General features: G+C 36.8%; 1 protein-coding gene across 1 annotated transcript; it reads left to right on the top strand.

Annotated features, from left to right (window-relative positions):
- The first annotated feature begins 1,211 nt into the window (after window positions 1-1,211).
- LRRCC1 (leucine rich repeat and coiled-coil centrosomal protein 1) lies at window positions 1,212-20,238 on the top strand. The gene is made up of 19 exons (XM_036378610.2): window positions 1,212-1,585; window positions 1,667-1,872; window positions 2,234-2,299; window positions 3,055-3,222; window positions 5,086-5,255; window positions 5,356-5,565; window positions 6,392-6,594; window positions 7,306-7,477; window positions 7,804-7,952; window positions 9,009-9,213; window positions 11,543-11,682; window positions 12,946-13,147; window positions 14,241-14,426; window positions 15,476-15,650; window positions 16,321-16,484; window positions 17,340-17,548; window positions 17,728-17,865; window positions 19,202-19,337; window positions 19,950-20,238. The coding sequence occupies exons 1-19, from the start codon at window positions 1,509-1,511 to the stop codon at window positions 20,079-20,081; spliced, it is 3,108 nt and encodes a 1,035-aa protein (XP_036234503.1). The 5' UTR covers window positions 1,212-1,508; the 3' UTR covers window positions 20,082-20,238.
- The last annotated feature ends 2,919 nt before the right edge of the window (window positions 20,239-23,157 follow it).

Below are 23,157 nucleotides of genomic sequence, written 5' to 3'. Positions count from 1 at the left end.
CTAGTATTCATGATTGGGAAATTCAGCATAGCATAGGTTTTGCACGGTTAAAATAAGTAATTTCTGGTTTTATTTTCTGAGTCTCCTTCTCTGTGAATGCACACACATTATGTGATATCCAGCAATCTCCCAACTCTCTTATTCTGCTTCCTACAGCTGGATTTTGATCACTCTCTTACAACAAATCAATGTTACACTCTGTTAAAAACGCCAATCACTTGTTTTTAAAATGTTTAAAAGTTTAATAGTAATAAAATGGTTATAAAAATAGTAATACAATTAGAGTAATAATAATTTGGACAAATTGAATTAGGACAAGATGAGACAATAAAGGCAAAGAGTTACGGACGTCCGGGTACCTGGGCAGCACGAGCCCGAAAAAGGGCACTCGTTAACAAAGGATTAACCCTTAAAAGCAACAGCCTGTTGCATATTCATACACTTCATACATGATGCATAAATTCCATTCAAATACAGGATTCTGTCTGGTCATCGTCAACTTCTTCCTCCAATCCCAACAGCGCCTTAGAGGCGGGAAGAAGGTCGTTTCTTCTGATAAGAGGGCCATAAATTCTTCTCTGAAAGATTTAGGTGTCCTGTGGCTGCTATCTCGCTGCGAGTCCTTTCTTTTTAAAAAAAGTATCCTACATAGCATCGTTTCTATTTTAACAATTTTTATAACCTAAAACTATATTTAACACAGTACTTAAGAGAATTAATACAGCATTACTTTCTAACACAACACATATAATATTCATTTTAATATTTGCGAAAAGCCAATCATAAAATACATGCATTTTTCACAACTCAATGGAATCCTAAAGTACAGACGCAACTTTTTTCACTGATCATCCTAGCGTACGATTTCTAGTACAAGAAAGGCATTCACAGAATCTCCAAAACAGCACCTTAATAAGGATTTTTTTTTTTATGTCTGACAAAGCTGCCTAATCTCAGAAAACCTCACTGACGTTATCCCTTGGTGGCTGGGCACAGGGATCAGGCTCCCCAGGCAGGTGGCCACAGTTCCAGAGTTGCACAGTGCTCTCAGGCACACGGTGTGACTCCCGGCGACGGCCGCCGATGATTCCTGTGTGTTTCTTCCATCTCAGGATGTTCTGTGTTTCTATGACACTCTTAACACCGGGTGAGCTCTAAAAAACACCAAAGCTCCCCGCACGTCCCCTCGAAAAGAATGCAAAGCAGTCCGGTCTCTAAACCCGGCCCCTTCCTGGGCCCTTGGCAGGAAGCGGTAGGAGAGCGGCGGGAAGCGGCAAGAGGGCGGCAGGAGAGCGGCCGGAGAGCGTCAGGGAGCGCAGTGGAAGCACGGAGCTCGTCCCCGCTGCCCCGCGGGCTCCGGCAGCGCCCCCTCCCTGCGGCCGCGCTTGCCGGCGGCGGGAGCGGGACGCGGCGGCGGCGGCGGGGCCGTGAGGCGGGGCCCTGAGGCGTTTTGTCCCGGCCTAAGGCGGGCAGCGCTGCCGTGGGAGACAAGGGAGCATTGAAGCGAGATGCGGTCAGCGCGGGGACCCGGCGGCATGGCGGGGATCCCCGGCGAGCTCAGCCTCATGGATAAGGGCCTTAAGAGGTGAGTGCGGACGGGCCGGGAGAGGCGAGGCCGCGGCGCAGGGCCGAGCTGCCGGCTGACGGTGGGCTCCTCTCTCCGCAGCCTGAGGGATGTGTCCCTGAGCTCGGACCTGCACACGCTCAACGCCCACTGTAACCTCATCGCCAGGATCCAAGGGCTCGACCACCTCCGGAATCTGCAGCACTTGGATCTGTCATCAAACCAGATTCGCCGCATCGAGGGGCTCGCTTCCCTGGCTAAGCTGCGCACCCTGAGCTTATCCTGCAACCTGCTAACCAAAGTGGAGGGTCTGCAGTGTTTATTTCTATCCATTTAGCAAGTTACGAAGGTTTTTCTAAGAGTCGTATTAAGGTTTACTTCTGGAATGTTTGCTTATGATTAAGGTTATACCGAGTTAATATGCGTTAGTATGCTAGCCATTTTATAAAGTGAATTTTAAGATGAGTATGTCTAGTCTTGGTAAGCCTTATCATAGCAAAATGCCTTAATTTAGAAGGAAAACCTGTTTTTTGTAATATGATTATAGATTAATGTCATAATTTGTAGTTATGATCTTTAAAGGTTCACTTTGCAAGTTTTGAATTTGATGAAAACAATGCATTTTTCTGAAAATCTTCCTGTTTCTATTTTTTCCCTCATTTTTTTTAGGACTTGAAAAACTCTTTAATTTAACTATGCTGAACTTGTCATATAATCGCATACATGATCTCTCTGGTAAGTGATGTTGCCACGTGCTGTGCAATACAAAGCATTTGTCTCACTTTAATTTTGAAAAACTTGACCAAGTGTATTTTGAGAAGTTTCTAGCACTTCAAGTGCCAGTTCACTGAATAATACTAATACAGGTGGCAACTGCTGCTCTTCTCAGCTTTAAAGTTTTTAACACCAAAGATTGCTCTGAACTGGAATTTATTCTTCTGTGTTTGGTGAGGCCAGGCTTGTTCAGAAAGTAGTTCAGTAAACATTTCAGACTTACTTCCAAAATATTCATATCTTTCATTTTTATAGAACAAAAATGCAACTTTGCATATGAAATGGAAGTTCTCTTATATATCTCTGTTGAAATGGTCAGTTGTTCTTATGATTTCATGCTACAAAATCAAGAGAACTTGTAATGGAAAATCAAAAGAACATTGATAACAATTTTGTTAGTGAGCTAGTGTTATAAAATGAAACTTGAAGGAAAAGGTTTATTTTTACATGCTTTTTAACAGTCAGAGATTAATCTGTTTCTTTAAAGTTAGCTCACATAAGTAGCTTAAGTGTTGTCTCTGTGGTAGAGTAGCATAGGTAATTAACGTGTAGAGAAGGAATATGGAGCAAGTGTAGTTCTCTCATTTCTAGTTATGATACATTATTTATTGAATATTTTTCAACAAGTTGCTGTTTGTTCTAAACCTCATAGTCTAGGACTGTAGCAGAAAATGTGACTTTGTGGTTGTTTGGGTTTTTATTCCTGAAATTTCCAGGATTTCGATCCCTTCATGGAACCAGACATAAAATTAGCCGCATTGACCTTCACAGCAACTGTGTAAGCAATATTAATCACTTACTTGAGTGCACAAAGGGGCTGCGCTGTTTGACAAACCTCACGCTGGAAAGAAACGGAAAAGCCAATCCCGTTTGTCATGTAGCAGGTATGGATCTGCTCTTATGGAGATCATTTGTGCTCATTAGCTCAGTGATTTCCTTTAAGCTGTGAGCCGTTTTCTGAAGCTTGCAAATTCATTCATAAACTGGCCAGCCTGCAGAAATCTAAATTCTGTCAAAATGAATTCATTGCCATTTTAAAAAATCATTTTTTCCCGACAGCATATTTTTAAAATTGTAAATTGTATGCTTTGATAAGGCTCAACATTTTCACCTGTGAGCCCAGAGGAGGGCCACCAACATGATAGAGGGATAGAGCACCTTTCTTGTGAGGAAAGGCTGAGAGAATTGGGATTGTTCAGCCCGGAGAAGAGAAGGTTTCAGGGTGACCTAATTGTGTCTTTGCAGTACCTGAGAGGAGTCTAGAAAAAGGAAGGAGAGAGACTGTTTCCAAGGGCAGGTAGTGACAGGACAAGGAGGAATGGCTTCAAACTGGAGTAGGTTTAGATTAGATATTAGGGAAAAATTCTTTACTGTGAAGGGTAGTGAGGCACTGGAGCAGGTTGCCCAGAGTGGTTGTGGACACCCCATCCCTGGAAGTGTTCAAGGACAGGTTGGATGGGGCTCTGAGCCATGTGGTCTAGTGAAAGAACAGGAGTATTAATATTATAAGCTGGAAAGGTGGAGAACTCAAAGAATGTATGTAGAGATACTGAACTTTTAGGCAGAGGGCAGACACAAATAGGTAGTCTGCTACTGCTGGAGACTGCAAGAGAAAGATAAGTAACAGCTTTTCCTTCTTTTCCCCCTGCTTCGGTTAGCAGTGACAGACTCTGGATCCTCTGCAGTAATTAGCATTGTCATCCAAATAGGTGTCAGGTGTTTCACTAGGCAGCTTGGAGACAAGTTAGAGAATGCATGTGGATGCATCACTTTCAGTTGCATTTGAGCTTCTGGTTTGGGTGTAGATTTTTCAGGCCATTAGAATGTTATTGTTCATTCAAATGTCTAAGTTCAAACAAGTTAAACTGTAGCATTTTATATTGGTGTAGGTTTTTTAATTTTCTTTGTGTGGAAGAGAGGAAAATCTCTTCCAGGAAGGTGGAAGTGGAGGATTGATGCTTTTGCAAGAGTTCAAACGTAATTTGAAAGAGTAGGACAGTAGGAATTACAGCCATACAAAATAGCAATCATATCATGAGCATACAATTGATACAGGTGTAATGTATGTACAGTTAAAAAGAAACACCAGGTGTTACTGAGGAAAGCTAAATAAGGTTTTAAGTAATGTTTTTAAGTGCACTCATCAGGTTTTACAAATACATTCAGGCACTACAGAAACAGTAACGGGACTATGAAAGTTATCTGATTAACTTAGAAAATGCCACTACTTTTCTTCTGCAAGTGTTAACGTACCTCTTCATATCTATGTCTTTGGTGGCACTTTCAAAACTGTAGTGTTCAGCAGCCCAAATTCTAATAAATGAAAAGTGCTAACTTCCATGCTTTATGGTTTCATAACACTTTACTTCATTCACTGACAAAGGATGAAGTTGTTTAGGCCCTTTCAAAACTTGCTTTTCTATTACATTCGTCTACCCTTCCACTTGGTACAACTGTTTGGGTGCAGTAGGCTGATGTTGAAAGCTTGTCTGTGCAATTGCAGTGTGCTGATGGTGGCTGGGAAATCCCTGTGTAGATCAGAACTAGGCAGGCAGCTTCCCAGTTGATTTAATTTGTAATGTTGTCTGTTGAAAGCCTTGGGAGGGGAAAGGTGAGACAATTGTAGATAACTCACTACTTTTTTATTACATTAAAAATGCAATGAATCATTTAAGATGATGAGGTAAAATACACCAGGTGTCTTCTTGGAAGGTTGATTTCAATTTAAATGTGGTCTTTTTCTCAAGGTTATAGAGAAACTGTTCTTCAGTCATTGCCCCAGCTAACAGTTCTAGATGGAAGAAATACTTCTGGTGAACCAGTGGACCTGGCAGAAGAAAACTGTTCAGATTTGCAGTGTTTAGAAGACATTTTGGGCTCTTTGGTTTCATCTGGGTGCCCTTCCACCCAAGATCAGGTGCCATAGTTTGTGTGTACTAGTTTTAAAATTGACACATTCTATTTTTATATTGCATGCAATGTATTAATGCTACCAGAGTTGTCTTATCTTCTGATAGAACAATGTTCCCTTACCGCTGGCAACACCACACATTGACCAGGCGCTGGCTCAGTTTCGGCAGCGTTCAATGATACCAGTGCAAGGTGCCACCAGCTCCTCCACAGAGCTTGTCTCATCTTCTGAACCCGAAAAGACCCAGCTTGATAAAATACACAGTGAGATGAGGATTAAAAAAATAGAAGATCAGATTTTACAGATACTGCAAAAGGTGATTTTTTTTATTTCCGTGATTGCACAGCAAGTTTTGTTTGTAAGATAAGGTGTTTGTAAGATAAGGCCTTTCTGATTATGAAAAATTTGCTGAACCAGACTAGAGCGTTTCTACTGGTATTATGGGCTGACTGTGCTAATGTGTTCTTAATCATTTTGAAAAGCTGGGAATAAAATAAAAAAGAGTCTTTAAAACTGAAGATTGCACTTTGTATCATGAATCATAAATCATTCCATACAGAATAAAAACCATTGTGTATGGGACTAGCAGAGCTATCCAATCATGTTGTATTAGAAAATTCTTTTTATGTTGTTTTTTATTTTAATCCTGAAACCATCTATGTACTAGCTGAACCAGAGTAAAACATGAAATGCACCAAAGTGCCTGGATTATACAGTTGGTGAAAATTAATTTCACCAATAGGTCAACTTGATATGCTTGTCACGTATTAGTTTGTGTTGTTAACATAGACAACATAAGTTTGTCAGGTTTGCTTGGTACTGGTGTTTGCAAGGCTTTTTTGGTTTTATGTGCTGTGTTTGTTTTACATTTTTCCCCAACCGCCTAAGGATTTTACCAAACTTCAGGTATTTCAAATGGAAACAACTATATGTTCTCAAGCATCCTGGGTTTACTTTAGTTTCAAAACAATATAAAATATTTCAGCAAGGAGGGAAGGGATTGTAAAAGTAAAGAACTGGAAGCAGTTGTTTAGTTTTTGTCAAAATTATTTTGTATGAACTTTTTAAAAAGTTGCACCCGAGTAAGTGTTAGCCAATCAGAAATTGTAAAATTTGTATCTAAAACTTTGATCTCTTCTTAGGTATCTGATAGTTCAAGACAGGAAGCTGCTCCAAGTGCTCTCAAAGCTAAGAGAGACACAGATCCAACTTCTGAGAGTGACAATGAAAGTGGAAAAGAGAACAACAGAAAGGTAATGAAAGGAAGCAAGATCCCCACTTACCGTAAAACTGCCTTATCTACAAAAGGTCGTGCAAGTCATCTAAAGAAGAAAATTACTGACAGGTATCTCAGTGTTTACTATATAAAGCCAAAATTAATTAAACTGAATATTGTCAACATAAACATAGTTTTAAATTGAAGCATTTCACTGAAAGTGGTAGGTTGAGTAAATCAAGTTAATTAATAGTACCCTGAAAATGAGTAGCTACTGAGGCTTCATTCAGTTGTTTCTCCACATGAGAAACATGTGCTGTTTCTTTCTTCAGGTGAGAAGGAAATTGAACTGAAGATTCCAAAACAAACACTTTCAAAATCCTAACAGCTTATGTTTCCATCTTTATTTTAAATTGTGGTGGCAGAAGAATTCTCCACAGATGGAACTGAGTAATTAAAAGATTCATGGTGTCAGAACAATGCTCAAGAATAAATATTTTTGATGAAGCTGAGGATGCCATAGTGATTTGTTTGATTTGTATAGTAAATATCAGAAGTGATGAGTAGAAGACAATACAAATTGGAATATATTTGTTCAGTCAGCCACTTCAGCTCTACAGCTACTCTACTCTTCTAAAATAATTTTGTGTTTATGTGATCATGAGATGGTTTTAGGTAGCATCTGCTAGTTGTAAGTATCTTTTTAGAGCTGAATATTTGAATTTAGCTGTTTCTGTGGTCTGCAAAATATTTTCTAAATACTCTCTAGTATTTAGCTGCTGCACTAAACTGTACATTTTTTTCATTTAAAAGTGTCTGAATTCACTGTTACTTTTTAAGCTCTGCATATAGGGAAGAGAAGAAGAGTTCCTTGAAGTGTCTGTGCTCCAGTGAGAATGACTCTCATTTTAAAGTAGTGGGAAGAAAAGCTGAAATAATAACTGGAAGACAGAGCAATACGGAAAAAGTAGAAGAATGTAATTCAAATCACATAGAGGAATCAACATACCGAGTAGGTTTTGCATCATTTCAAGTTAATATATCTTCATCTGAAGCCAAACATATGTCTCCTGGTCAAACTAAAACTGGAGGTGACAAAAATAATTGCATGTAGATATTATCAAAAGTAGTGGAGTTCTTGTAGTGTCAGCTGGGAGAGGATGTATTTTATTTCACCTTTATGGGAGTTTTTGACCTGGTTGTTTGCACTTTCTTCTGTCATCCATGAATTCCAGAAAGACAAAAAAGTCTTGTTCTACAATTATAAATACTGTTTATCATTTTTGGCTATGTTTGAATGTTTCCTAATAAGTTGATGCTTATCATATTCTTGCTAAGGCACTGATTCAAGAACTGGATCAGGAGAAAGAGAGGAGGTGGAAGGCAGAGCAAGCAGAGAAGAAATTATTAGAGCATGTCAGTGAGCTACAGAAGCATGCAAAAGAAGAAAAGAATATTCAGAGTATGGCTTTATTCACTAGAGACAGGTAGGGAAATAATGCTATAGTCTAAGAGTTTGTTATGGTGGGTTTTTTTAGTTTCCAATAATTCATTTTGTAGGCTTAAGAAACAAGGACAGCTTTAAACAATATACTGGAAAATAAGGCATCAAGAAGTAGTGCTAAAATTTCTCTGAGTATTACCTAGTGAAATTCTCTTCTGCAACTTTCTTCCTGTTCTTGTCACAGAACAGTATCAGTATGCCACTTTCCTCTGTTTCTAGCCTTTACTTTCCAAACAACCTGTATCTTAACTATGTCTTCAGTTCAAGCTCTAGTAGCGGTCCCATATCATACTTCTGCCTTCTGTGTCCCAGTCTCCCATTCCACATACATCTAGAGCATTCTTTGCTTTTTTCTGCACAGCACATTAGAACAAAAATGTTTCTGGCAGGCTAGAGTTGGTCCATAGGCAATGTATTGTGCTATTGTGCAGGGCAAGCCTAGCACATCATCAGAGAGGAAGATGTCATCATCCTTGTGTGTTCTGAGCAGCAGCTTTTTTTTTTTTTTTTTTTCAAAGATCTCCTTATTTTTGGACATGTCTGCTCTATTTGGCTTTTTCTTAACTGTATTGTATTTATCAAAACCTCATTTTCTTTTAGGAAGAACTAAGCCATGTGCTTCCTGAGTTACCATCCACTACTGACTGTGAATATTTCCCTTTTTTCCCTTTTTGTTTTAGGTTCACTTCCTACCTTTATTTTATACCCATCTACATTTATACCATCTTCTCTAAGAGGCTTATTATGTTCCTGTAAAGCAAAGTAATACTGGAATGTCATTTCCTAGAAGATGTATCTATGAGGTTGTCTCCATCTCAGGTTTTTTAAAATGAATCTCCATATAGTAATGCTACACATGACTTTATTAATAGTTTATGTCTCTTTAAACAGTTTTATATGACAGTGCTATAAATAGTAAAGCACAGTAAAAAACAAGATGTGTAGCTGCAATAGCTACTAATGCCTTTTTCTCAATGTATTTGGCATGAAACTTACAAGTAAAACATTTATAATACAACTTCACTGCGTTTATTCTCAGGTTAAAGGAATTGGTATTGAAAGAGAGAGATGCCAAAGCAAGACTGCAAGAAGATGTCCAACAGTTGAAAGGTGAAACTGAAAGACTTACTAATGAGCTAAATCAGGCAAGAAATAAAGAAGCAGAATATCAGAAGGCCATGCAAGCTTTAGAAGAAACACTGTCTAAGATGGAGACACAGAGGTTGCAGCAGCGAGCAGCAGAGGTAAATATTTCTCATGAGTAAATTATGCAATGGCAACAGGGTGGCTACCATAGTCCTGAATACAGAGAAATACTAGATTTTACCAACATCGAGTCTGAGTTTTCCACAATAAAATCTGGGGCATTTTTTCCTGCATAGTTGTAGTTAATAACAGGTATCTATTTAAACTGTCAATTAATGTATTTTATTAATATAAATTTTAAATATAAATTTTATGGTGGCCTTAAGATAAAGGAGAGCAAGTCCTATGTAATTTTAACACTGAGAGTTGATATTTTCTGAAAATACCGAGTGATAAAGACAAGTTTTTAAAGTTTTTAAATCAACAGACATCTTACTACTGGGATGGAAATCTGGTGTTTCTATTTGTTTCACTGGTCTAAAGAATTAGATGCTTTTAATTGCAACCAGAACAAAACAATAATTGCTGAGAACATGAAAGATTCTGGTTAGTTTGTGTAATGTTTTGTGTTTGTTAGTTTGGGATTTTTTTTGTTTTATTTTACAGCTGGAGAAGATAATGATGCTTTTGTAGTCAGAGGCTCTTTGTTGAGTATACAAATATATAAGATCAAGATGCTGGACCAGATACTGCCACTATTTCTTTCTGAGAAATTAATTGTTGAATTTTCACTGTCCTCCAATATATACTCCTTTTGTTTGTTTATATTCCTATGTTAGTCCACTCCTATGTCACTTAACTTAGAGAAAATGAATCTTAACATATCCATCCTGAAAAGTCTTTGAACTGATAGTGTGGTGCTCTAGGAAGTGTTGATGTTTAAGTTCCCTGAAAGGAATGAAAATCAGGGAGTGTCCTGACAAACCCATCCAAGTACCCTCTATTCTAGGCTCCTGGTTGGGGACTTGAGTGGCTCTTCCATTTCTTCCTTAGCTGTATATACCCTGGAGCTATTATGGAATCTAGAAGTGATCTTCAGTTTAGATCAGGTATCTGCCTGTCAGTTTAAAAAGTACTAAATTTAGTGTGTGTGTGGTTTTTTTCTATCCTATAAGAATGAAAACATCTCATTGATGTATGAGGCTTTTTATTTTTCTTTCGATGAGTTTGTAGAAATAAGTCATCCCTTTTGGTGGTAGTAATATTGTTTTTATTAAGGGAAAGTCTCTGTTCCTGTCCTTAAGATCCTGTAGCAAATACTCCTTAATAATTATGTTTCAAAGAATAATCATGATGCTCTCAAAACTAAATCCTGTTTTTCGATGTTCAGATTTAATATACCTTTGGCCTATTCTATCAATTCCAAGATTAAGAAATTCTAGAATATTCCATAGAGCTTTCTCATTGTACATCCCAGCAATTACTTTCAGAGGTAAATTATGGTTACTCCATGTAGCCACCACTATTTAAGGCCTTCAGTCAGCATTACTAGATGACTTCTTGAAGGGTTTCAAGATGAGTAAGTTTACTATGCATCTAAATGTGTACCCTATTCCCTTGTTCTTCCTTGACATTTTTGTCAAAACGTGTTCTTGCTTGACGTTTTTAAGTGCTTCAATTTAGGAGAGAATTCCTTCACTTCTTCCACAAAACAAAGGAATACAGTGTGATGTGTCTAAGTTATTATTAAATTATTCATGAAAAGGCTTGACATGTAGAACATAAAAACTTAGCCTTTTGAATTGTCCTGATTTTGAATTACCATTTAATGAGTAATCAAAACCTTTTTTATAACTTTTTTTCATATCTTTTTTCTTCATGTTGAATCAGAAAAGAGTTTCATATTTAAAAGGCTTAAGTCTATAAAATGGAATTACCCATAAAAGCTTGCATCGAATGGAAAAGTGGAGTATGCCATCTGGTGTTTATACCAATTCTACATTTTTTGTAAAATCATTAGAAAGCAGCTCTGATCAGCAGCTCTAAACTGTACTAATCAGAAAGATGGAGATTTTGACAAAAGTGGAGTGTTAAAAAATGAAGTTGATGTTGAATACATCTAAAAATGTTTTGTTTGAAACTAATACAAGTACTAAAATAAAAGAGTTTCTAATTGCAGAAATTGTTCTGCCAATGCCCTTCCTCTTCTTCCACTTCTGCAGGACACCTCAAAGTTCTTTACAAATTAAGTAAATGCCACTGGGTCTTTATCAAGGTTGCTTTTTGAGTTCTAGGAATTTTACACTTTAAACATCTTATCTTAAATTTCTTCAAGTGTTACAATATATTAAGAAAAAACCAAAATAAAATCAAACAAAAACCCCAAACAAAAACTCTTAGAAGGCACCTGTTCCTTTTTGTTCTAGTATAAAACATGACAATTAGATACAGTTTTAAGAAAATCTTGCTCTTGTCTTTATGATACAGATGAAACAGGTGCAAGAAGCAGAGCTTAAAGCATCAGCAAATGAAAGAGAAGTACAGTTACTTCGAATATCTGTCCGACAACAGAAGGAGAAGGTAAAACAACTCCATGAACTTCTTGTATTAAGAGAGCAAGAGCAAAGGTATGGGGTCATTATTTTCTTTTCACAAGTTAGTAGAGATGCCTGTGTTGCCATCATGGTTTTTAAAATGTGTTCTGAAGTATGGATGCGTTTTTGTTTGGGTTTGGTTTGTTTTGGGTTTTTTGATGAGTGGGAGAGATGGTCATTGTGAAAATGTAGATGTCTTCCTACACATTTTCTTGCTCATTTAGAAATATCTTGTAGATTCCTGACTCATAAGTTCGTGTAGGCAACTTCCAGCCTTTCACATGAAAGGTTTTTCTCTTATAATATGGCCAAATTCTTTATTTTAAATACTTGATCTGTAATCCAGGAATAATCAGATAAAAATAAAATCATATTTGAATTACTGACTGAAGAGCTGCATATGCTACAAAAACACAAAGTATTCTGCAGCCTCTGCAGAACCTTGCTTGTTGGGTGGCATGTGAGTTACTTGCCTGGCTGTTTTCCTCTTTGAAAATTTCCCTTTTTTGGAGAATACTTGAGGCTAAGTTCTGGTGGTGTTCAGCTAATACAATCAAATATCTGTAAAAACTATATCAAGAATACCATGAGGTATAGTATTATATAAGGAAGGTTATTAATAAAATAAGCTAGTTAAATTTGCTAAATTGTACAAGGGAAAATGTATTCAGTCACCAAGAAAATGGCAGGTTTAGATGGGAAGAATCTTACAGCTTTATTTTGAGAACTTTAAATAATTACCTCATAAAGCTCCAAAAGATATAATGTGAAGGACAGTGGATTTTTTTCTTTTTTTGCTTTAAAGTAGCGTTGAAGTACAGGGTACATTTGCTTCAACATTGTCCTTTTAGGTCCCTGTTGCTGCTGCTTTTCAGGTTTTGGGTCTGAGTGAATAGCAGCAGTTGTTGGGTGAAGGTGAAAGGAATGACTGACTGCAAAATAGGGCCTCTGGCTGGACAGGGCTTTTCCTTGATTCCAGTGTCACTTCCAGATGTTTGTTAACAGCAAAGCATACAAGTGCTAAACCACAGCAAAAGCACAATTGAATAGTTTCTACAAATGTTTGAATTAAAAAGTAAGGATATTCCTTTGGGTGTTTTTAACAGTAGTCAACAGAATTTTCCTCATGCTAGGGCCATTGTCAGAGGAGACTGAAGGCTGTCTGTGAGATGAAGGAATTGATCCCATTTTTTATGCAATTCATTATCCTTGTTCAGTAAGACCAAGGAAATTAATTAAAACAGCATTTGTGAGATCCTGCAGTTCATATCTCAAGTGTATGCTTGGTAATTTCAGGAAAGAACTTGGAACCCGAGTTGCTTTAAATGGACCTGAATTTCAAGATGCTTTGTCAAAAGAAATGGCTAAAGAGGAGCAGAGGCATGAGCAGTGTGTTAGAGAATTGCAGGAGAAAATTAACATGTCAAACCAGAAGTACAGAGAGTTAGAAGATGAATTTCATTTAGCTTTAACTGTTGAAACAAAAAGGTTTAAAGAGGTAAGACTAAGAGAACATTTCATCTCACACTAGGTGGGGTTGTAGTTCTCTTAAATGTGTTGGGTTTGGGTGGATATTCTGGGTGTGGTTTTTTGGTATTTTGTTGGGTTGGTTTTTTATCCCTATGATCTTTGCTCCAAGGATTCATGCAAGAATACTGGTAGAAAGGTTTGAAATATCAGTCATTAAAACAATGACAGCAAATGCCAAGTCAGCATTCAAAAACCCCAGCATTTTTGTTCATATGTAGAACTTAATCACCTAATCAAAAGAAATTTTAAAAACCCCTTCTGTCTGATGTTACTAATTTCTTTTAAAATATGTTGACCTTCAATTAGAATATATTCAATTACAGTAAAACCTTTTATTGGTTTGTGTTTTGATAAGGTTATCGTAAATATATATATACAAATGTATTTAGTAATATAGTTCCTTATTGTGTAAATTTTCAAAATTGAATTTTGGATATATATTTTGAAACTCAAATTGAAAACTTACGTGCTAAATTCCTCAAGGAATTTATTTTTCTGACTAGTATTTACATTTTTTATATGTTAAATAAAATATTAAATTCTTTACCTTAAACTTGGTTTTATTTGTTTTAAATAAGTTTTAAATAGATGGGAGAAGAGAGAATAGACAGGGGTTTTACTGTTCAACTCTTTCTGTTGCAAGAAAAAAAGTCTTGAATTAACTTTGTCCTTCTCTTGTGATTTTAATGTCAATTTTAACAATGACATTAAATCAAGGCATTGTTTTTAGCTCCCAAGTATGGTTTTTCTGCTCTGCTTCCCACCCACCCATATTTTTTTTCTGTGTGTTGGGGTTTTTTTTTTTGTTTGTTTGAGGTTCTTTGTTATGTTTTGTTGGGTTTGGGGTTTTTTTACAAATAAGCAGCTGGGTACAACCAGTTTTTCAAGTTGTAGTTTCACAAGTAAACCAGGAGAAAACCAGTTTCAGACATTCACTAATTTCCTATAGAGTTGATGAATTTCTGTGTCTTCACTTCAAATTCAAATGTCAGTTATGTTTATATATGCACTTTTTTTTCCAAATGTTAGCATTTTTCAAGTCTTGTCTTATAAAATTGTAGGTAAAACAGGGGTTTGAAAAAGCTTCTGCTGATCTAGTTGAACACAAACAAGCCCTGTTGGAGTTGGAACAAAGGGAAAAAGACATGGCAAGTCTGATCCAAGACCTCACAAATTTAGTGGAAGAACAGAAAGCAAAAATTGCAGAATTAACAAAATCAAATGAAGAAGCTACAGCGAACCTAAAGGTATTTGTTTCAAAACATTTCAACAACACAGATTTTTTTTTTGTGATGTTTCATCTATAAAAGTTAATGATTCCATACAAGCTTGATTAACTAAAAGACACAGGTTTCTTATTGCACTGAAATGCAGTAGTGCACGTCAGCCTTTATTCTTGCATCTTGCACTTCTATTTCTCACAAACACTGCTCCCCATATAGAAAAATGTCGACTCACTCATGTTTTGGAAAGTGCACTCCTTGCCCTTTGAGCAGTAGCAGTTTTTACATATCAGTTGGTCAATCAAAACTACATTAAGAGCCCTGACCCCTTATAAATTCAAAGAAATGGAACATGCTTCTGCACTGGTCACTTACATGAAGTAAAACAGTAATTGAACAAATGATGCAGTGTAGTTGTTCACAGCTGAGTATCTCCTAGTTGTATAATATTAGTATTATTTGTTATCTACTGAGTGTCAGATTTTAATCTTAAATCCTATGGGCACAGTTGTTTTGTGGTAACATATTCTAGTACTATTCTCTGTAAATATTTTTTTTAATTTAAAGGACATAACTTCTGAATGGTTGTGTGATCCAGTCCAGCTTTGTGCTAAAACTTGGGTGGAATACAACCCCTACACGGCTGTTTATAATCTCCCTTCTACATGTTGTTGTTGTTAGGGTGTCCAAACATTTTGTTGTTAAACAGAATACGATTCTGGCAGTCAGTGATGGTTTTAAGAATAAAATTGAAAAATACCTATATTAAATAGCTGTAATCTGTAAAACAAAATGTAGCTGGGATAATTGAAGATACATATTTATCATTGGAAGTGAAAGCACGTCCCAGCTTCTGTCTTCTTCTGATTCAGTTTTTAATATCTTTACTTTGCTTTTCTTGACTTGTCCATTTATAATTCTAAACTGTTTTTTTATGATGACATTAATACTTTAGAGTGGGTATTTAGAAGTCAGCTTTACAGTTTTCTGGGATTACCCCTTAGTATTAATTTGAAATTTTGCATATTGTTTTAAATGATCTTACTGTCTTTTCCCAATGTTTGTTTGTACAGTGTCAAACTGGAAAACTTGAAACTGTGATTGAGGAGGACAAACAAAAGGCTATTCAAGTTGAACTTCTAAAAAAGGAAAATACAAAACTTATTTCCCAGCTGACAGCCCAGGAATCTGTGATTGATGGATTAAAAATGGAAAGAAAAATATGGGGGCAGGAGTTGGCAGAACAGGGTAAAATAATGGGTTTTTTTTCCTTTACAGAAAAAAAAAAAAGTGTTCAATATCTTATGTGTCAAATAAACACTCCAATAGAGTTTTAATGATGACACGGTCCTTGGATGCCTTCCTGATCTTACCCAGTGTAAAGATGATGTGAAACAATAAATGTTCTGTGGCACATGGGCTGATACAGGATCTGTAACAGCAGTTGTGGGAGTCAGCTGTGAATACAGTTAATCTCTTTCCTAAAAATGTGAAAATGCCATGAAGTTGTACAAAGAACTTTTAAACGTGAAACTAGAAAAACAAGGATCTATAAATAATGTTATGTAATGCTTCTTGTCTGGTAGGGAAATCTAATATGGAAATTTCAGTATATATCTTAAAACAGTGTTAAATGTTAGGAGAAAAAAATTGGGCATTTTTCATTCCTGTGATTCAGCACCACCTTGTGGTCTTTAGGGGTCTGTAAGAATTATTTTCAACTGTCTTTCAGAGAAGTTTTCATAAAGGATAAAACAGAGACCTTCAGTTCTGCATTTCCTCTTAAATGTTATATAGATTAAATCCCTACAGTGAGAAAAACAGTCAAACCTTTGGTTTGTAAGGTTCTTACCTTTTCCTCCCCCAGCCCAATCTCCCAACATTCCACATCTTGAAATCAATATCTTGTTTTGTCCAGGAGCTCATCTTGCACAAGATCGGGGGAAACTGGAGGCAAAAATTGAAGTTTTAACAAATGAGATTGACACATTAAAAAAGCAAAAGGAACAGGACAGTGATACCATAAAAATTAAAAACAAAATAGTGGATGATCAGACAGAAACAATTAGGAGACTAAAAGAAGTAAGTGCCACATCTGACAATTTGTGTGCTTAACTTTCACTGCAAGTGTTAATTTTAGCTATCACAAACCCTTTGATAAAAGCTGGGTCTGCACTTAGAGTTTTCTGACTCAAAAATCACAATCAGACTGTCAGTGGCAATTCATTTCATTGAGAGCAGAAGAGGGCTTTTTATTAAATAAATGCACAGTGATACTATTTGAATCTCTCATTGAACCATATTTATGTACAGACCTTCTCTTTGCCTTGCTTCAGTGTATTCTTGATAATGATTTTGCAAGAGGTGAAAGTAGGATATGCATAATTCTGAGTGTTTAAAAGAAAAGGAAAAATAATTTTTAAAAGTTTGCTTGACATTTATTTTACAACATAAATATTTCTATTTATTTTGTTCTTGTAAAATAGTATTTTGGCAGCAGAAGTAATATGTTTTGTCCCAATAATTCCATTTGTCTCATTTAGAGACTTAAAACTTCAGCTTAATGATCAAAGTTTTATAGCATGTTATGTCAGTCAGTTAGATGCATTAGTCATTGTTACACAGATTGTGAGATCAGTGACTTACATATAAGTTGTTTATTCAGCTCTTATGTAGAATAAGAGTGCAAAATAACTTTTTTCTTATCTTGCTTTCAACTTCAGATTAATGTTTTGATGACTTTTTTTAAATTCAGACTTCTTTCAGATGAAGATTAAGTAACTGACTACCACTTTACTAAGTGTTTTTCATAGATTCAGAAGAGGAAACTTTTATGTTATTCTCTGCTTTATTCCATCATAGACTAAACACATACTCTTAAGGGGTAACAATAAAGTTAAGGGAGTTTGTGTGTTCTAAAATATTTATCTTCTAAAGGGCTTACAAGAAAAAGATAAACAAATTAAAAAACACCATGAAGAAAATCGGGAAGCTCAGAAATTGCTTCAAATACAGTTGGATGAAAAAGCTGCTGAATGTGAAAGGCTAATGAAAAAATTAGAAAGGCAAAATGAAAGAAAAGAGGAATTAAAGCAACTGCTAGAAGAAAAAGAAGTAGAACTTGATGACATTAAGAATGCACACAGGTGATACATAAATATCACAATAATTCTTTGGGATCGTTGTATGCAATACTGCTCTGAAGTTATTCTTGCTTGCTATTAAACCCCACAGAAATGAGGAAAAATGGAAGCATGAGAAACTCTTCTGCCTTCCTAAGAAGTGGTATTTACATTCCTTGTAAGTATGTGCATTTTATTTTCAGTGCACTGAAAAAGAGGTGGCAAGGTAAAGGAGAGCTGTTAAGCCAGCTGGAGGTGCAGGTTAAACAAATGAAGGAGAACTTTGATTTCAAAGAGAAGAAGCTGATTGAAGAGAGAAATAAAAGTCTTCAAACTCAAAGGTAAACACTTTAATAATTTATTTGTGACTACTCAGTTCCAGTAGAGTTGCACTATTAATAACTGTGCAGAAATGCTTGATTATGGGATGAAAGAATGTGTAATACCTTTTTAACTACTTGGTGAGCTCAATTACAAACTGGGCCTAGAAGGAATTCTTGCTGTAGAGGTGACTTACTTTATGGAATTGGTATTCAGTTAGAGCATTTGGCATCTGAACATCATTATTTCCATTTTCCTTGAAAATAACCTCATATTTGAGGTTATTTTTTGCCTTGTCCCATCAATCCAACCTGCCCTGATCCCTTCTGTAGAGCCTTCCTGCCCTCCAGCAGATCAACACTCCTGCCCAACTGGTGTCTGTTAATCACCAGTTTCAGTCTGTGACAGACTGTTTCTAAATTACCTGTCATTCTCTTCCCATACAAATAGCAAGATTTAAAATTTATTTTCTTGTTCCTCTTACTGTCAATTTCTTCAATCAATTAATAGTTAAATATGACATGATACAGAAACTAGTACTCATAATCTGAAAAATTATTTCATATGCTTCTGGAATGATGAAGAAGTTTGCTAAACTGATGATTTTTACTTTATTCTTTGGCCCCCTTCTCATGTTTTCTTCCTTCCTCACAACTATTCTTGAGAAAATACCAGCTAGTTAATAAGACTGCATAAAAAGAAAATACAGAACCACAACAAATCAACAACAAACAACAGTAACAAAAAAGCCAAACAAAACAAGCCACCTCAAACAGTCAATAGTATTGGGGTTTGAAACTGTCAGAAGATCAACAGTGAAACTGAAATTTTTGTTCTAAATAATTCTGGTTTGTTTCAGAATTTTGTTGTAAATTAATTGTATTAAATTGCCTTGCATTTTGTTCCTGCATATTTAAGAATTATACCTTATAAGCAGAATTTGCTTGCAGTTAAAGAAATGCTTCTTTATGGTGAAGGAGACACTTTCCTATTTCTGTGAGACACGGCTCACAGGCTGTTCACAGGATCACACAGTTCATTCACTTCTTGGGAACCAAAAGCATAAGATGTTTGAAAATAGGTGGAGTTCTTGTCCATGTTGACAGTAGCAAGCCCTAATCTTCATATCCTTTGCTAGTGATACTAAATGCCTCTCCTTAGAGAATGCCAGAGGTCCTAAAAAAGCTAGAAAATGTACTTGAGAAAATGTGCTTGAGCAAACGGAACACTTCTGATGCCAGTTTATAATTGTCTTCATGCTTACATTATTAAAACCTGATCAAAGGCAGAACTGGACAGAGCAAAATACTTCAGTTGTTTGCAGAACTACGATTTTTTTTTCAATAATTTTTTTAGGATTGCTGTGGAAAAGCTTCATAAAATGGATAATGCCTTCAGAAAAAAACTTGAGTCAGTTTTGGCAGCACATCAGGAAGAACTCTTGCACCTGGAAAATGAAAAGGAAAAACAAATTGAAGCAGCAAATGAAAAAGTAATTTTAACACTCAATTTATACATTTATTGTATTTGCATTTTTATTCTACAGCTGCTACAAGAGTGGTGCTTGGAAGTCTCCTGTTTGACTCTATCAGGCTGACTGGATGGAAACAGTCCTGGTTTAGTACTCAATCTTTGTGCAGCAAGAAAATTCCTAGACTTGTGCCATTGTAATGTTTTATATTCAAGCAAAGTGCAGTGCCATGCTGTACAGCTATTATGAATCAATAGCTAAACATTTCCTTATCCATACAGGCAAGAGTAATGTTGACTATGCCAGATAATCCATTTAACTCACCTATGCCAACCTTAACTGTTACTGTTTCTGTCATCTACTGCATTCTTCCTTAACATGACAACTGGTGCTTTTTTCCTTAGTAAGTTTTCTGTATTGATACAGTACTTGCTACCTCCTAGCAGATTAATACATTTTTTTAAAGAAGAAATTCTGCTTCTGAATCCAGTATCAAGAGTAATGTGTTGCATATTCAAACATAAGCATGTAACTCTTGCATTGCTTATCAGTGTTAAAAATTGCCAAGATTATATGGGTTTAGGTGTATTAAACAAAGCAAGAATTCTCCTTCATGTCTCTGTGCTCTTTCAGGTCTACTCTGTTGAAGAAGAAATGCGGGAGCTTCTGCAAGAAATGGCAAACAATAAAAAAGCCATGGAAAATAAAATACGACGACTTACAAATGTACTGAATGATATTCAGCAAGACTTTGAAGATTATTAATATTTATACTAAAAATGTATATTACACAAGAAGTTTCATCCACTACAAAGCACTTTTCCTTGTTTTCTAGAGAATTAAGTCTTTGTTGTATATTTTGATAGTTCATGGAGCAGACAAATGTTTTTACATTATTTTCATAATAAATAGTTATTTCTAACCTTTGTTTATTTTTAACTGCTTTCAAAATGGGTCATAACATGTATAGATGAAAAGCATCATATGAAATTAGGAATTAGCATGTTTAATAAGAGAAAAGGAAAGTTCTAAGTCAAAAGCTTGAAGCTTTGCTTCAGTGAGGTAAAGATTCTTGTAATGAGAGAACCAAGAATGTTGAATCACAGAAGGGCTTGTTTTGAAAGGGACCTCAAGGATCATCCAGTTCCAACATCCCTGTCATGGGCAGGGACACCTTCCACTAGACCAGGTTGCTCAGAGCCCCATCCTACCTGGCCTGGAATACTTCCAGAAATGGGGCATTTACAACCCCTTTGGACAACCTGTTCCAGTGCCTCACCACCCTCACAGTAAGGAATTTTCTCCTATCAGCTAATCTACACCTGTCTTTCAGTTTAAAACCATCCTCCCTTGTCCTGTCACAACATGCCCTTGTAAATAGACTCTCTCCATCTTCCTTGTACCTGAAAACATCTTTAATTTGCCACTGCTGGAGAATGTGCAACTCCTGCACTATAGAGTGGCTTTTTTGGCAGTGTAGTTTGGTTTTCTCCACAGCAATAGGCTCCCTACCAGGCTTTTGAAATAGAGGAGATAATAACCTAAGACCTTCTTAAGGAAGCAAAAATTAACCCTTATGTTAATATATTGTTACACTTATTTCAGGGTGTTTTTACTATCTCCACAGTTCTCAGGTGTTTACTTCATTTGCTTGTTCTCAGAAGATCCTAAACTGCTACTGAACAACCCCATCCTCAAGCATTTTCATGCTGCTGAAGTGAAGGGAGCCGTGAGCAGCAGAATCACGGGAACACGCTGCTACACCAGGTGGAGCTATTTGCTCTCCCCTTGCACCTCGCTGTAGCTGCAGCAGAGTCCTGTTGCTCCAGTGACAGTAGCAGCCCCTAAGCCGACGTCGCCATCAGTCGTTCAGAACCCAGGCTGTGGCACATGGCACAGTGTAACTGATGGTGCATTTTGGTGCACAGCAGCCCTTTAAAAGTACTTTATTTAGTGCTAGTAAAAAGCCCTGGCCTTTGAGTAAATGTGTGAGGCCTGTTGGGTTTGTTATTAATTTGTTAATGAAAGCTTGCTGTGTGAACCAGAGCTTGATACCAGCTGCTTCTTGTTATGAGGTGCAGCTTAAGGGATGACAAAGGCCTTGAAAACATGGCCACAAGTTAAAAGCAGAAGCCATGGCAGCGAAAACAACAACCTGATGATCAGTTACTAGTCTTTAACAAAGCACAACATTGAAATCTGGGAACAAACTCTGTTTTAAAAATGGAAGTAGCAATAGCAAAGCAAAATTTTAAAAAAGGCAGCCTGACAACAGAATGAGGTGCCTGCAAGAGCCTGGGAAAATGGCTGCCCACTCTGCTTTGCACAGGGGGAGGTGTGTAGGGCTGGGAATTGTCTAGAGATTGCACTGTCTTAGAAAAGGGAAAAATTCCAAATTTGTGGAGGGGACTGAAAGCAGACACCTGCTTCAGCTCTGACTCCCTGCATGGAGTTCCCACACCTGACCCATGAAAACACCAGGAGTGAGCCATCAGCAATAATGGGGTGCCTGCACTGTGGTATTCTCAGGTAAGGTAGGAGAGAGCTGTTAAGGACTGTTTGCTTGGAATCTCTGCCATTGGTTCATAATATGTAAAAATTAAGAAATATTGGTAATGGTTTGCAGGGTGTAAGAACAAACTCTAACTTACTCCATCCACAATATGTGAGGGAAATGCTCACCTGGGAAAGCTGTTCAATAACACTTTCATGGTTATCATTGGTGCAGAAATCGTGCACCACTTCAGGGTGCTTTTCTGGCATGTTGGTCAAGTGTTTCCTGGGGAACTTCTTTTTTTCTTTGCTTATTATTTGACCAAGCTATGCTGTGGGTGAAGTAATTGAATACCTGGAATGCACCAGGAAGTTAAAAGAACTTATTTTTGCCCTGATTCAATTTCTTAATATCGCCTCTGAGTTTTAACTCCAAAATTGCTGTTCTGAAACTTTCTGATTTCATCATAGGGAGTTAACAGTTTTAAGATTAATTCTTTCTATTCCTTGCTCTTGGCTCAGGACTTTCATATTACAGTACTTGGGAACATGCATGTGTTAGTAGTGCTTGGAACATTTGTTTTTCTTGCAGATGACTCCATCTTTGGTATTGTTTCCCTTTTTATGTTTGCATGGCTTCCTTAGAGCTTTTTAATAAGTGTTGAAATGATTTTTACCTTCAAAATGGTAAAATAATTAAGACATGGGGCAGGTGAAAGCTGCACCAAATTTACCTAATCACAAATGGGTAAATGAATAAATGAAAGACAACTTATAAAACATATAACAAAATAAAATATATAGTAAATAAATTTAATTAAATAAAAATATAACAAAATGTGAACACTGATCTTGTCAGATGCAAAGCACGCTCTTATGCATTAATCATGACAATTTAAAATCAATTCCATTACTAGACTTTGTTTTCATTTCCCGACTAGAGAATGATCTGTTTCAATCAATGAGAGTATGGAATCAAGAAATCCTTGTGTTACTTGAGACCAGGAGGATTGTGGTTCCAGGTCCAGAGTGTGTTACCATGCACATGTTGCTCTGAACATGGGACTGCCTGTGCAGGTGTAGCTCCTGCGTGCGGTGGCACACCCGGAGTACCGTGCCCCAGTGCCGTGTGTGATGGGTAGCTGTGGGTCTGCTCCTTTCTGGGGGAAGGAGGTGTACCTGAATTAAGGCCAAGTAATATATAGGACACCAGTGGAAGGGGCTGAGTAAGGATCCAAAATTCCCTGTTCCCCTGGCCAGATCACCAGCATGTCTTGTGCCTGGTCTGGGAGGTGTGAGAACAGCGTCTGCAATTAATCTAAGTGCTTTTATATCAAATGCAAACGGT

The sequence above is a fragment of the Molothrus ater genome, chromosome 1 (assembly GCF_012460135.2).
Source record: "Molothrus ater isolate BHLD 08-10-18 breed brown headed cowbird chromosome 1, BPBGC_Mater_1.1, whole genome shotgun sequence".
NCBI lineage: Eukaryota > Metazoa > Chordata > Aves > Passeriformes > Icteridae > Molothrus > Molothrus ater.
This window is presented reverse-complemented; position numbering and strand designations above follow the sequence as displayed.